The following is a 12,954-nucleotide window of genomic DNA, read 5'->3' as shown; positions in this document are numbered from 1 at the left end:
GTCCCATGCTGTCAACCGCTGAGTGACCTTGAGCAAGTCACTCCTCAGCCCCTCAGGGCCTGGCTTTCATCATCGATACCAGCACCTTACAGATGTTTGTGACCACGATCCACAGTTAGAAACACATTCCACCTTGCAACCAGAAGATGATGCACACACTGACATAGACAATGGAGAAAAAGTTTTGTGGAGCAGTGCCGGCCCTTGCTCCCGCAATGCGTCGTGATCTTGCTAGTCCATTTTGATTTTGAAAGTGCTGGCGGCAGCCCTCCAAACTGAATCCATGGGCTGCTAAGAGGCCACTGAAACCTATAGCAAGAAAGAAAATATTGCTCTTGAGATCTTCCTGCTGCAGTCTCAGGGAGAGCCTGGAGGAGGGCAAAGTGCTTACAGAGGCTATGTTGATGAATGAAGAGAGAGGTGAGCAACCCATTCTAAAGATGGAGAAGCTGAGGGTAGAGTCCGGAGTGGAACCCGGGCTTCCTGCAACATGGGCCTTGGAGGCAGGCTCCTGACCCTGCCAGTGATGGGATCAGGGCTCTGTGGGCTGCTGCTTCCCTTGCAATTTCTATCAGAATTAAAGAAAAAAATGCAGTCACTCTGATTCACCTCCAGGGGGGTGATTCCTGACGCAGAACCAGCCGGGAAATGTCCGGGTGATGATGGGGGCAGTTGGAGGCAGGCCAGGATGGCTTCTGGCCTGTGCTTGGCCCTGAGGGGGTGTATTTGGTCCTTGCCAGAGATTTGGTGGGGTGAGGGTGAGAAGAAGCAGGCTATGTGCCCAGAGCCTGGGCCTCAAGGGTCCCCAAGACAGCTGGGCTCTCCAGAACCCTGAGGCGGGAAGTATTACTTATTCCCCTGCTGAGGTTCTAGAAGGCTGCCTGCCCCTCCCCCCATCAGGACCCACACCATGCTCTGTGTACTGACCCAGGGCCCCCCCCGGCCTAACTCTCAGACACCCCTGACTCAATTTGGGTTGGAACCCCTCCTGTAACCACTCAGGTCTCTGGTTAGAACAACTGTCACGTCTTAGACAATTTATCTGTGTTTCCCACTTCATATCCTCACGACAGGACTATAGGGTTCCCCACTTCCAGAGGGGAAATCAAGGCTCAGAGAAAGGAAGCCGGCTGCCCCCAGGTCACATAGCTGGTAAATGGTGTGGGCAGCATTTGAACTCAGGTTCACCCAGCTGTAAGCCACACCTCTACTCATGGGCAGTGCCACCAGCGGAGCCCTGGCTGGTCCAAGCTTGACTTGCAAACTGGAGCCCTGGGCCACAGGAAAGTCCACGAGAGCACAGGATGGTTTCGTGGTGCTGTGGGCTGTAGGCTGGGGCTGCAGGTGTAGCTACACTTTCACTTCTCAAGTGTTGAATAATGAGGTGTTTTTGCCTTTTTGGACAGGACACCCACTGCCAGGCTGTGCCAGAAATTCCTGAGCTGCTCCTGTCTACTCTGACTGCCCCTCACTAGCCCTAGTCCTGGACCACAGTCTCTGACCCCCACCTTCCTCCCTGGGGCCCATCTGACTCCCCTGAGCTCATTTGCCAAGTGGGAACATCGAGGCAAGGGGCTGGGCATAAGCTGGTGGCTAAGAGCAGCTGCTGGTTGGTTTTTCAGAGAACTGAGACCTGAGCTGGGCACAGGGGAGGGGATGGTGAAGGAAGGAGGGGGCTGGCCTGGGCCGTGGGGGTTGCCCAGAGCACTGTTTCTGGGTCACTGGTCTTGGGGAATTCCCCGATGCCCAGAGAGCTGCTTACCTGGTGAGTAACTGCTACTGGCTGCCCACACAGGATGCCTGACTGTGAGGGTACCTCCCAGCCACCCCCCCTGCCAATGGCCACTGCCACACTGCCCTCTCCCCTGAGTGCCCCGAGGCCCAGGAAAGAGACAGACAGACAGGCAGGGGGCTGGCCCCCGCCCCCGCGCCCCCCCCCCAGGGCTCCGTAGGGGGCGGCTGGTGATTCAAGCCCCTCTGAGCTGAGCTATGTCTCCTTCCTTCTCAGATGGGGCCTGGGGGTGAATCAGTTCCTGGGGGCGGTGAGCCCGGGTCAGCCACTGTCCTCAGCTCAGGACTGGGGTGGGGGTGGTGAGAACCAGGATGGGACAAGGAAGGGGAGAGTAAGCACACCGGCATGCTATCCACCACCCCCCGCCCCCCAATTAAGCTGTCTGATCTTCCGGGGGTTTCCCTCAAGCTGGAGTCTGTAAGAGTGCCCTCCTCCATTATCCTCTCAGCTTTCCCTCCTCAGCCCTGGAGCGTGCCCACTTTCCTCATTTGTAAAACAGAGACAAACCCCCTACCTCACAGGTGAGGTAAGGATCCTCACCTGGTGAGAATCAGTGCTGACGTATAGAGGGCTTGCTGGGTGCCCAGAACTGCGCTGAGCACTGACCCCTCACAGCAAACCCACATGTAGATTCCATTATTCCCATTTTATTGATGGAGAAACGGAGGCCAGGAGGTGCTCACTTCTTCAAAGTCACCCAGCTCATAACTGACAAAGCCAAACCTCCGACTTGGCTCTGACTGAGGCCAAAGTCCACACTTCAAACCACGAAGCTCCACACCGTCTTTCTACAAGACATTGGCACAGAGAACTTTTTTGGAAATTGTGAAATGCTTTTAAAAAATACTTAGCATCTACTCTGGTGTAACCCTAAGCCAGATACTGTCAAGAGTACAAATGAGTGTCAGACCCCATCCAAGCCTCGAAGAGCAAGGAATAAGACTGGTCTCCACTTGAAAAGAGAGCAGGCAGGATGAGGCAGACCGTGAGGGCTGCGTGCAGGGGAGACATCCTGGAAGAAGGGGCCTATGTGTTCCCCACCAACCTTTGCTTCCCTCAGAGCCGGAGGTGCTTCTGGGATCACTGTGGCCTGCGAGCCAGAGGCCTGGGTTCCAGACCCTGCTGTATTGTCTCTGCATGGCCCGGGGCAAGTACCTTGACTTCTCCAAGCCTCAGTTTCCCCATCTGAAAAATAAAACACATGTGACTTTCTAGGAGAGGCTTATGGATGGTGGGTAAGAATCAGCAGAAAAGGAAGCCTGGGTGGCCGTATATGGCAGAGTGTGCAGGACAGAAAGAGACTTGAGGGGCCCAGGGGAGGCTGACCATATGGGCTTACTTCCTGGAGAGGAGATGAGCAAGTGGCTGGCATAGCCGCCTAGAGACAGCTCCCTGGGGTCTTGACCTGGCAGTGCCCTGGCCAGGCGGAGAAGGGCCCCATGTGGAGCCTTACTGTACCCCTCACTCTGAGGCAGGTTAAATCCCCAGCAGGCCTAGGGTGCAGGAGCAGGACAGGCCCGGGATGAAGTCACAGCTGGAAGGGGCTGAGCTGGGGCTGCCACTCCAGGGTGGGGTCTGGGGTCATGACCCTGGGAGCACAGAGCCAAGAAGGGAGGATGCCTTCCGTGAGGAAGCCAAGGGGAAAACACACACACACACACACACACACACACACACACACATACAGGCACGCACGCACGCACACACACACAAAGCGTAGAGAGGGAGGGAAGAAAACAAACTCCAGGAGACCAAAGCTGGCCTGGAGCGCGGTCTGGGCGGCCGATTCCTGGGGACCGAGGCCACGTTGCAGGCAGCTCACAGCCTGGCGGCTCCAAGACCTGGCCCTAGCTTCCCCCAGAGGCCCAGTGCAGGTGGTGCCTGGACATGGACGGTTTCAAAGGGAGGCTGGGCCTGGGGTGCCAAGGGGCCTACAGCTCTTGGGGAGCACGGACCAAGTCAGGTACCATGAGAGGGGAAACTGAGGCATGGGAGGGGGGCTGGTCAGGGAGGGAGTTAAGTATCTTCTAGACTCTGCCCCCACTTCCTGTTTCCTGTGGGGTGGGGCTGAGATTACATGGTGACTGGGGGTGGATTGTAGGGCTGGCGGGGATCTGGGGACCCAGAAGGCAGTACGAGGACCCAGAAGTCCACTCAGAAGGATGTAGGGAAGAGACAGGGGCAGGAGAGTGGCAGCGCCAGAGTGGCAGCCTCCAGGAGAATCAGGGCACCTAGTGAGAGTGTCAGGTAGGGGAACAAGGGGATCCATAGATGGGGCCACAGTGGGGCCCTGGTCAAATGGATTTGGGGCCCACATCAGAAGCACCAGGCTGAGTCAGGTGACAGCAGTCCTGGAGATGTGGCGTTAGGACTAGAGGCTGATCCAGCGTTCGTGTTGATGTGCTCTGTGTTTGTGTCAGGTCCTCATGCAAGAGACTAGAGGAGTGGGGGCATCATGAAGGGGGGGGGTGAGTTGAGATGTTTTTTTGCCATGGGGTTGTGTGATCTAGGCTGGGGTAGGTGGGCCTCCTGGGGTCATATGCCCACCCCACAGTAGTTGTATGGGAGGAGCAAGTGCCAGGTGGGGTCTTTTAGGGCCCTCCAAGGAAGAGACCAGGAGGGAGGCAGGGAGGAGGAAGGAGAGCCAGTCTGGATTCTACCAGCCTCCTTCCTGCTGGGAAGTGCCAGCTGGGATTGGTAGTTTTATCACCCCACATCCCAGGCCCTGCTGGGAGAGCATGGGGGAAGTGAGCCTAGAAAGGGCAGGGTGTGTGGTGGGGCAGAGGGAATGACCGCAGCAGGCACGAGGGCTCGTCCTGGCACGATGACGGAGGAACGCGTGGCTGGGCAGGTCCGGGATGTGGCAAGAGGTGGGAGCTGGGCGCATGCATGGGGGATGGGCAAGAGGGTGCATGCGGGGTGCTAGGGGTCAGGGAAAGACTGTGCATCTCCCTGGCCTTGAAAAACCAACCTTCCCACATTGTTTTCTGGTTGGGTCAGGCTGGAGGGCTGGGGTGGGATCCCTAGGGAAATGAGATATCTCCTGGGACAGAGGATCCCCCTGAAAACTTGGGGGACAGTGTGGTGTCAGATACATGTTCTCTGGCCAGCACTCACTCACATCATTTTTTGGAAATGCTTTTTTTCAGAAGTATCCTTGTGCTTATTTTGCCTTGGTCCCCACCATTCCTTCCTGTCTCTCCTCAGTCACTTACAAATCTAACTGGCCATGATAGACACCAGAATTTGTGACCCTCCATTACAGACACCTTAGAGGCACCTTTTGAGAGTCACCATTATTCTCTCAAGCTGAGCCCCAAGGGGCTTGCAAGGCAGGTTTTGAGGGGCAAGCTATTTCTCTTGCCCCCTGCCAGCCCTGAGCATCCTGAGGAAGAAACCTGGGTCTCTGCTTCAGCTGTCTCTCCAGAACGGAAATGCTGGACCACCTTCCCCTGAAGGGCAAGCTGGGGTTGCAAAAAGTTTAGGTAAACCCCAGACACACCACACCTTCCCAGAGGCTCCTCCCCAGGCTGTCCCCAACAAACTAAGTCACAGCAACCGCTCCACTCCCTATCTTCCCAGCCCCCGCCCAGCCTCACAGGTACCTGTGGTCAGCAATGCAGTCTTGCTGATGGTGGTCAGGAGGCCTGACCCTGTGGGACTCTGGGCAACCTGTTGCCTTTGGAGCCCCATGCTGCCCAGTGTAATGGGCAGGTTGGAGGAGGCCACCTCTGAGGTGCCCACGTTCAGTTCTGCTTTATTACTGTCTAAAGTCCAAGCAGTGCCCCAGCCCCTCTTCCTGGAGCCTCCTTCTCAGCCAAGCCCCAGCCTGCCTCCTCCCTACCGCCCCCAAAATCCCTTGATCGGGGGCGCAGGTGCCAGCCTCCATCTGCTTGCCTAGTGTCACGCCACTTCCCCAAACCCAGGTGAGTCAGGGCTGTCTGGAGCACCTACAGCCACGGGGACCCCGATGACTCGGCCTGGGGACCCTCCTTGCCCTCTCCAACTTCAAGCAACTAGGGCCAGCCACTCAGGAAAACCACAGGCTGTTTTGTTGAAGAGTTCATTATAATTTTATCAATTAAATTCTTAGAAGAGGGAAAAAGTCTGCTCTCTCCACCCTCCCTCTTCACTGCCCCCCCCCCCAACTCTCACTTTCTCCCATTCATAATTTCCTATGATGCACCTCAAACAACTTCCTGGACGGTATCCCTGCTAAATATAGCTGTTTCTCTGTTACAACACAGGCTCCAGTATATAAATCAGGCAAATTCCCCGTTGAGCATGAATCTGAAAACTGCCGGCATCTAAGGTCTCCTCCAAGCCCTCTGGAGTCCAGCCCATAATGAAGGTCTCGGCAGGTAAATCCACCCGCCCCGCATCGGCTTCCGCTCCCCAGTGCGGGTGCTGCGGCAACTTGGGGCGCTTGGCGATCGCGAGCGGGACACCCACCCGCTGCAGACACGCGGACTTGGGGCACCGGTGCAGCCGGCCGGGGCTGCCGGAGGCGCTGGGTGGCGGCCGGGAGCGAGCAGAGGCACATGGTCCCCGGCACCGCGCGCCCAGCCTGCCCGGGGGCCAGCAGGTTGGCGGGCAAAGGAGGGGGCTGCCGAAGCCTTCCTCCTGCTCCTCCTCCACCTCCTCCTCTTCCTCCTCCTCCTCCTCGCTCCTGCCACTCTCCCTTGCTGCTCTTCCCGCTCTGCTTTCTCCCGATTCACCCTCCCTCTTTCTCTTTCCTTCCTTCTTTTTTCTTTCTTTTTCTTTCTCTTTCTTTCTTTCTTTCTTTCTTTCTTTCTTTCTTTCTTTCTTTCTTTCTTTCTTTCTTTCTTTCTTTCTTTCTTTCTTCCTTTCTTCCTTTCTTTCTTCCTTTCTTTCTTTTTCTTTCTTTCTGTCTTTCTGCCTTTCTTTCTTTCCGCTTTCTCTTTTCCAACTGCGTCCCGGGCTGCTCCCAGGGAGGGGCACCGGCCGCTGAGCAGCTTGCAAACTCCGGCAGGGACGGAAGCAGGTGTCGCCTCCATCTGCTACTGCCTGGAAAGCTGTGGTCTTCGCTAGGTGAGCCCGGGGTGTGGGGGTCCCAACCTTCCCGGGGCCTCAGAGCTGTCTGGGGATGCTGGGAGGAACAGGGGACCCAGGAGAAGTGAACTTGAGGCTGCCACTGTCCCAGCAGGGGAGATCCCGGTGGCGCTCCAGCACGCTCCAGCAACCCCCTTCAACCCAGCCTCACCGGTTCTCTAGCCTCACTGGTCTGCTGACCCCCAGCCCCTGCTGCTGGACTACCCGGAGAGGCCCCTCCGAAGGGACTCGAGAGTAAATCGGGGAAGCAGGCGCCCTGGGGGGAGGGGCGGCCCAGGACAGGCCCAGGCAGCTCCCAGCTCTCCTGTCACCTTTCACTTTCCTTCCTCCCCCGCCCACCTGGCTGCCTGTGACCTTTTCCCTTTTGTCTTTTCTGGTTGCACCATTTCCTTTCCCTCCTGAAGCCTGTGAGGGCCTGTGGGACCCCAGGATTCTCCTTGTCCTAACCCAGAGCCTGGGACAAAAGGGGGATGGCATGAAGGCAGGAGCCGTGCAGAGCTGGGGGAGAAGTTCTGAATGATGATTTGGGGTTGGAGAGGGAGCAGAATTGCAGAATTGGGGTGGGGTTGAGGGTCCTAGATAGGCGAGCGGCCACATTTGGAGAAAGAAAGCTATAGAAGAGATAGGGGAGGGTAGGGGGCGACATTAGGGGACGAATGGCCCTGGGAGTCAGCATCAAATGACAGGTTTAAAGAGGTAGAAGAGTGTCAACAGAAGACCCACCTCCTCCCCCATCGGGGTCCCATGGAATCCCGATCTGGGAGATCTGGCCTGCAATGGGTCAGTGAACATGAAGCAATGTAGAAGAATCTGGACCATCCTGCGAGGTAGGAAGACCTGCTGGGCCCAGGGCATGGTGCCTTCCAGCCGGAGGGTCAGGAGGCCTCAGGGAAAGGGCTGGATGGTTGGTGTCACCCTGGACCCAGCTCCCTGCTGGTGGGAACAGCCCATTCTCAGGAAAGAGAAGGGAAATATAGGAAAGTGGAGACAACCAGAGCTAGAGAGCGAGCGAGCGAGACAGAGAGAAACAGATACAGTGACATCATGAAAACTAGAAGCAACCAGGGGAAGATAGAGCTGGAGGTGGAGCCAGGGCACTGGTGTCCCTGGGGAGATGAGGTGCAACTTCTGCCACGAGCCCCCTTGCCTGCCCCCAACCCCTTGCTCATGGCTCCTTCCTGCCTATTCCCAGAATTCCTGTCCCTGCTGCTGGTTCTGCACTGTACACACGGGGCGGGGAGCCCCCTTCCTATCACCCCTGTCAACGCCACCTGTGCCACACGCCACCCATGTCACAGCAACCTCATGAACCAGATCAGGAACCAACTGGCGCAACTCAATGGCAGTGCCAATGCCCTCTTTATTCTCTATGTAAGTCTCCCTTCCAGGTCCTGAGAAAGGAGGGAGGGAGGAGGGAGGGTGGCTGCACTGACCTGGGCTGTCGGGGCTGGTCAGGGAAGAGAGCTTTTGGAGCTGGAAGGAGAGAATGGGAAACGGGCATGGTTCAACCACACCCAGACTCCCACAGCTTCTGAGTCCCCCACCCCACCCCCAGCCAGGCTCAGAGACTGGAAGCCACTTTCTCAAGGTGCCCAGTTCATTCTGGGCAGAGCTGGGGGGAGAAGGGAGAGGCCAGTCACTGCTGGTCTAAGGACTCCTCCACCACATGGAGCAGGAGGCCAATGAGAGACAGAGAAGAAGTAGGGTGGCCGGGGAGATGCTTTTGGGAAAGTGGGCTGTGGGTGTCTGAGGTACAAAGCCGCCGAGGAGGAAGGTAAGGACGGTGGGTGAAAAGGCAAGTGTATGTGGTACACCTGCAGGAAGTGGGACCTGGTGTTTTCCTTCCAGTCCCCCGATGCTTTGCTGATGGTGATGACGATCCTTTGGTTGGTGTGGCCCTTGATTCTTTGGCAAGTGTGTTCACACCATGATTACTCTGGGCTCTCACAACAATCACGAGATGCCTATGGTGGCTCTTGATGTCAGAGGTGGGAAACTGAGACTCAAGAGCTCACCTAGAGGCTTGGTGGCAGGGCTGGAACACCCGTCTCTGACCCCCACATCATGTCCCCTCTCCCTCTCTGCTCCTCAGTACACGGCCCAGGGGGAACCATTCCCCAACAACCTGGACAAGCTGTGCGGCCCCAATGTGACGGACTTCCCGCCATTTCATGCCAACGGCACAGAGAAGAGCCGGTTAGTGGAGCTGTACCGCATCATCGCCTACCTTGGTCCCTCCCTGGGCAACATCACCCGGGACCAGAAGGTCCTCAATCCCAACGCCCTGAGCCTCCATAGCAAACTGAATGCTACTGCAGACATCATGCGGGGCCTCCTCAGCAATGTGCTCTGCCGCCTGTGTAACAAGTATCACGTGGCCCACGTGGATGTGGCCTATGGCCCTGACACCTCAGGCAAAGATGTCTTTCAAAAGAAGAAGCTGGGATGTCAGCTCCTGGGGAAGTATAAGCAGGTCATCGCCGTGGTCGCCCAGGCCTTCTAGATGGGAGGTCTTGAAAGCGTGCAGTGAGTGACCTGAGATCTTAGACTCAGGCAGCTCTCAAACTGTGGCCAGGGCCCAGAACATCACCAGACCCAAGTGGAGACTGCTGGCAGATGCCCAAGGGGTTCCTGGCTGGTCCATTTCGCTCTAGGGTGGGCTGTGCTGAAGCCGAGCAGAATCAAACCCATAGGCAGGGCCTCTCTATAGGGCCAGTTAGAAGAAGGCACCCCTTCCTCTGGGAGACTGCAGCCACGCACTAGGGTGTTGGGCTGGTCATGGGATTATGGGCTGGATCTCTGTCCCCACCTGTCTCCTTGGCCAGGGGCTTTATGAGAACACGGCACAAGTTGTACACGGTGACCCTGACCATGGGGCGAGACAGCAGGGGTCAGGGGACTCTCCCAGCCCCACAGAATGACCACCATTGGTGCCTTTGCTGCCCTTAGGTAGGTTTTAGAAGATTTGACTGGGCTCAGGCAGGCCAGAGTTGCTGGGATCCTGTGGACTAGCCTTGGTCCCTATGAGTATAGTGAGTGGAAGTTAAAGAAGGTGCATTCTGGTGTGAGATGCTCCTTCTCTTGAGCATGATTGAAGAGCTCAGGTCTAGGGACTGGAATATAAAGCAGAAACTTCCAGTATGAGCTTGCTGGCATTCAGGCTCCTAGGAAGGCAAAGAAGCCACCTTCAGGCCTAGGAAGGAAGAGAGGTCCTGAAGGCTTTGGCAGGCTCTCCTTCTGGTCCACAGGCTTTCCTGAAGCCTGGGATGGTCAGAGTCTGGTGGCTGGACCTGGAGATAGGGTTTATGGAGGTGGCCAGGTGGCAAAGTCAGGCGAGGAGGTTCTGAGGGGACCCAGAGTGTTCCTTCTGGGCAATGGTCTATAAGGATGGGAAGGCCTGGGTAGTTCAGAGTGGCAGCTCACATCTGGGACCCAGGGAGGCCCTGCAAGGTCACACAAAGGTACTTGAGGGGAACCAGACGCCGTCTCTGGTTCTTAGGGCAAGGGGACAGAAGAACCTGAGGTTAGAGTCTCAGAGAAGCCTGAAAGCCAAGAGTGCTGTGTATCTGACCCAGCATGATTGTCTATTTATTATGATGTGCTATTTATATTAACTTATTGGTGCTTTAAATGGCAAAGTTAATTCCCCTTTCCCTGCTTCTTACCCAACAGAAATAATACGATGGCTCCTATAGGAGCCAGGCCCAGGCTCTAGACCAGGGACTGGTCTAGATGTCAAAGATGTTACAAGTGGAATAAGCCTTACGGGTGAAGCTCAGAGAAGGGTCAGGATCTGAGAGAACTGGCCAGCCATGGGAGGGGAGGGGAGCAGGGACCTGGCTCCACACTCCATCCCAAATATGACTCACTCTGGGGTTATCAGGATCCTGGCTGCAAGGCAAGAGGGGGCCAGTTTGTGGAGTGGCCAGGGGCCTTCTCCCAGGTCTGCCATGTTAGTTGGCTCCAGGGGGCTCATTCAACATGGTGTTTTTTGGCACCTCCTAGAATTGTGCCATCAGGGGGCAACATTCATGGTTGAAATGGTGCCCTGGAGCACTGGGTAAGGCACTCCTGGTGGCCTGCTCTGCTGCTCTTTGCTTGTCCCCAAGCTGCCTCTAGGCCAGCAGTTGAGGGGCGCTGGAGCAGTCCAGACACAGTACCCAGCATGCTTGCACGCAGTGGGGAAGCTCCTTCTCTGGTGGCCCAAACACCCACAGAGGGTGAGAGGGCCTGGCTGGACCTCGGGAACTGGGGCGGTACAGGGAGGAGCTCCCTGCTCTAGAGAGGAGGCTCCGGAGGCCCTGGGCCGAGGACCAGGAAGCTGTGGTCCCTCCTGCTCCACCTCCCCCCACGCCCCCACCCATGTCTGGGCTCCCAGGCAGGGAACCCGATCCTTTCCTTTGTGCTGGGGCCAGGCTAGTGGAGAAACGCCCTCCAGTCTGGGAGCAAGGGAGGGGGTGCGGAGCTGGGGCAGCTGCTAAAAGCAGCGTTCTGGCTTCTTCTCAGACCCTAAGCTGTGGCGGTCCTAGTGGTTCAGCCAATGTGATTATGATACTTTGCACTCACTTTGCACCTCTGTGTCTTCTCTGAGCACTTTACCCATGCACACCAGGTGGCAGGTGGTGAGGCAGCAGGCGGGTCCTGATCCCTGGGGCTGGTGGAAGGGGGAGGAGGGCAAGGCCGGGGCACAGAGTCGGGAGTTGTCCATCCCATTGGCAAGGTTGTTTTGTGGCGGGTGGCAGAGGAGACCATGACAGCCACATGTTTTCTGAGCTGTTTTCATCTCACCCTCAGTGTCTGAGCCTGCTTCCCTCCCCAAGCTCTCCTCCTTTGGTGAACACGGCTCAGAAGGCTTGGGGCCAGCTGGGTCTTTAATCACCCCATTACCTTGAGTACACCGACTCTCAATGCTGAGCCCAGTTGGGCAGCCCCATGAGGCCCAGGAACCAAGGGGATCTCCTTGCCTGAGCCCAACACAGACTCTCCACCTCATCCCTACCGCCTCTGCCTTCCCTGCCCCCATTTCCTGCCCTGCCCCTCAGCCTCCATCCTCAGCTCTCGTTCTAGAACCAATCCAGCAGACCACTTTGCATAGCATCCTGGAATTATGGGGCTTCTGTGTGGAAAAAGCTTTGCAGGGCAGGAAGCTGTCCTTTACTCGTTTTTCATCTGCTGGTGTGGACCCACACCTGCATCCTGGGTCAAGAGGAGAAGGGAGAGGCTGTCAGCAGAGGAGGGGGCAGGACAGTCATTTTGCAGTTTATGGAGAAAGGAATATTGGGGACTTTATTTATTTAAAAACCTTTTAAACAAAAAGAGCACCGCTGGTTTGTTTGTCTCTCCTCCTCTCCTTGTCCCTCCTTGGGGACTCCCCCCACTCTTTCCTCCCCCCACCTTGCTGGCTCTCCAGACTAGACACAGCGTGTGGGGCTGGAGGCTGGAATCAAGTGAGAATTTCCCTTCAGATGGTACGATGTCCTTTCAGATCACCCCCCACCCCCGCCTCGATTCCAGTACCTGGGCGTCTCTCCTGTCCACACTGCCGGCTCCGTTTGTCCCTCCTTGTTTCCCTCCTTCCTTTGTACTGGATAGGACTTGGCCTTGTGGGACAAATTCCTCTTTGATGAATGTACCCTGTGGGAATGTTTCATACTGACAGATTATTTTTATTTATTCGATGTCATATTTAAAATATTTATTTTTTATACTGAAGAAATATACTTTTTTTTTTTAAGAAAAAAGAGAAATTAATAAAGAATCTGCTCTTGGCAAGCTCTCCAGACTGTACTGATGTGGGAAGACAGGGCTGGAGGGGCCGGGACTGTCCCTGTCTTGGACACCCAACTGAGTGGAGTTCTGCTCAACAAAAGGCAGGCGGTTGGGAAGAGGGGGCGCTTCCACCGGGCAAGGGTGCTGGCATGGGTGTGGGGGGTGGTGGGCAGAGCAGGCACAGGTGGAACAAGGTGGGTGGGTTCCAGATCCTGAGATGTTGCATGGAAAGACCCCCTCCTCTCACTGTAGCGCCATGAATCTCCAAGAGCCATTGAACAGAGAGAGAAACTGAGGCTCAGAGAGATAAAGCTGCTTGC

General features: G+C 56.4%; 1 protein-coding gene across 4 annotated transcripts; it reads left to right on the top strand.

The window, feature by feature from the left end:
- Window positions 1–6,000: 6,000 nt before the first annotated feature.
- LIF (LIF interleukin 6 family cytokine) lies at window positions 6,001–12,572 on the top strand. 4 transcript variants are annotated; one of them, XM_029922793.1, is made up of 4 exons: window positions 6,001–6,153; window positions 6,745–6,844; window positions 6,960–8,236; window positions 8,958–12,572. In XM_029922793.1, exons 3-4 carry the CDS (start codon window positions 7,910–7,912, stop codon window positions 9,366–9,368), a joined length of 738 nt encoding a protein of 245 aa, XP_029778653.1. In that variant the 5' UTR covers window positions 6,001–6,153; window positions 6,745–6,844; window positions 6,960–7,909; the 3' UTR covers window positions 9,369–12,572. The 4 variants fall into 4 exon arrangements, with proteins under 4 accessions (XP_029778653.1, XP_029778652.1, XP_029778654.1 ...); XM_029922794.1 differs by having other exon boundaries at window positions 6,003–6,153; window positions 6,745–7,692; window positions 8,058–8,236; XM_029922792.1 differs by having other exon boundaries at window positions 6,745–8,236.
- Window positions 12,573–12,954: the final 382 nt, after the last annotated feature.

This window comes from Suricata suricatta, chromosome 14, assembly GCF_006229205.1.
Source record: "Suricata suricatta isolate VVHF042 chromosome 14, meerkat_22Aug2017_6uvM2_HiC, whole genome shotgun sequence".
NCBI lineage: Eukaryota > Metazoa > Chordata > Mammalia > Carnivora > Herpestidae > Suricata > Suricata suricatta.
Note: the sequence above shows the minus strand (reverse complement) of the source record. Positions and strands in the feature narration are given on the sequence as shown.

What these genes read in the sequence shown, in the direction of transcription:
- LIF (XM_029922793.1), top strand. Translation starts at nt 7,910, where the DNA reads ATGAAAACTAGAAGCAACCAGGGGAAGATAGAGCTGGAGGTGGAGCCA. An exon ending in ATGCCCTCTTTATTCTCTAT is followed by an intron (nt 8,237 to 8,957) that starts GTAAGTCTCCCT and finishes TCTGCTCCTCAG; the next exon opens with TACACGGCCCAGGGGGAACC.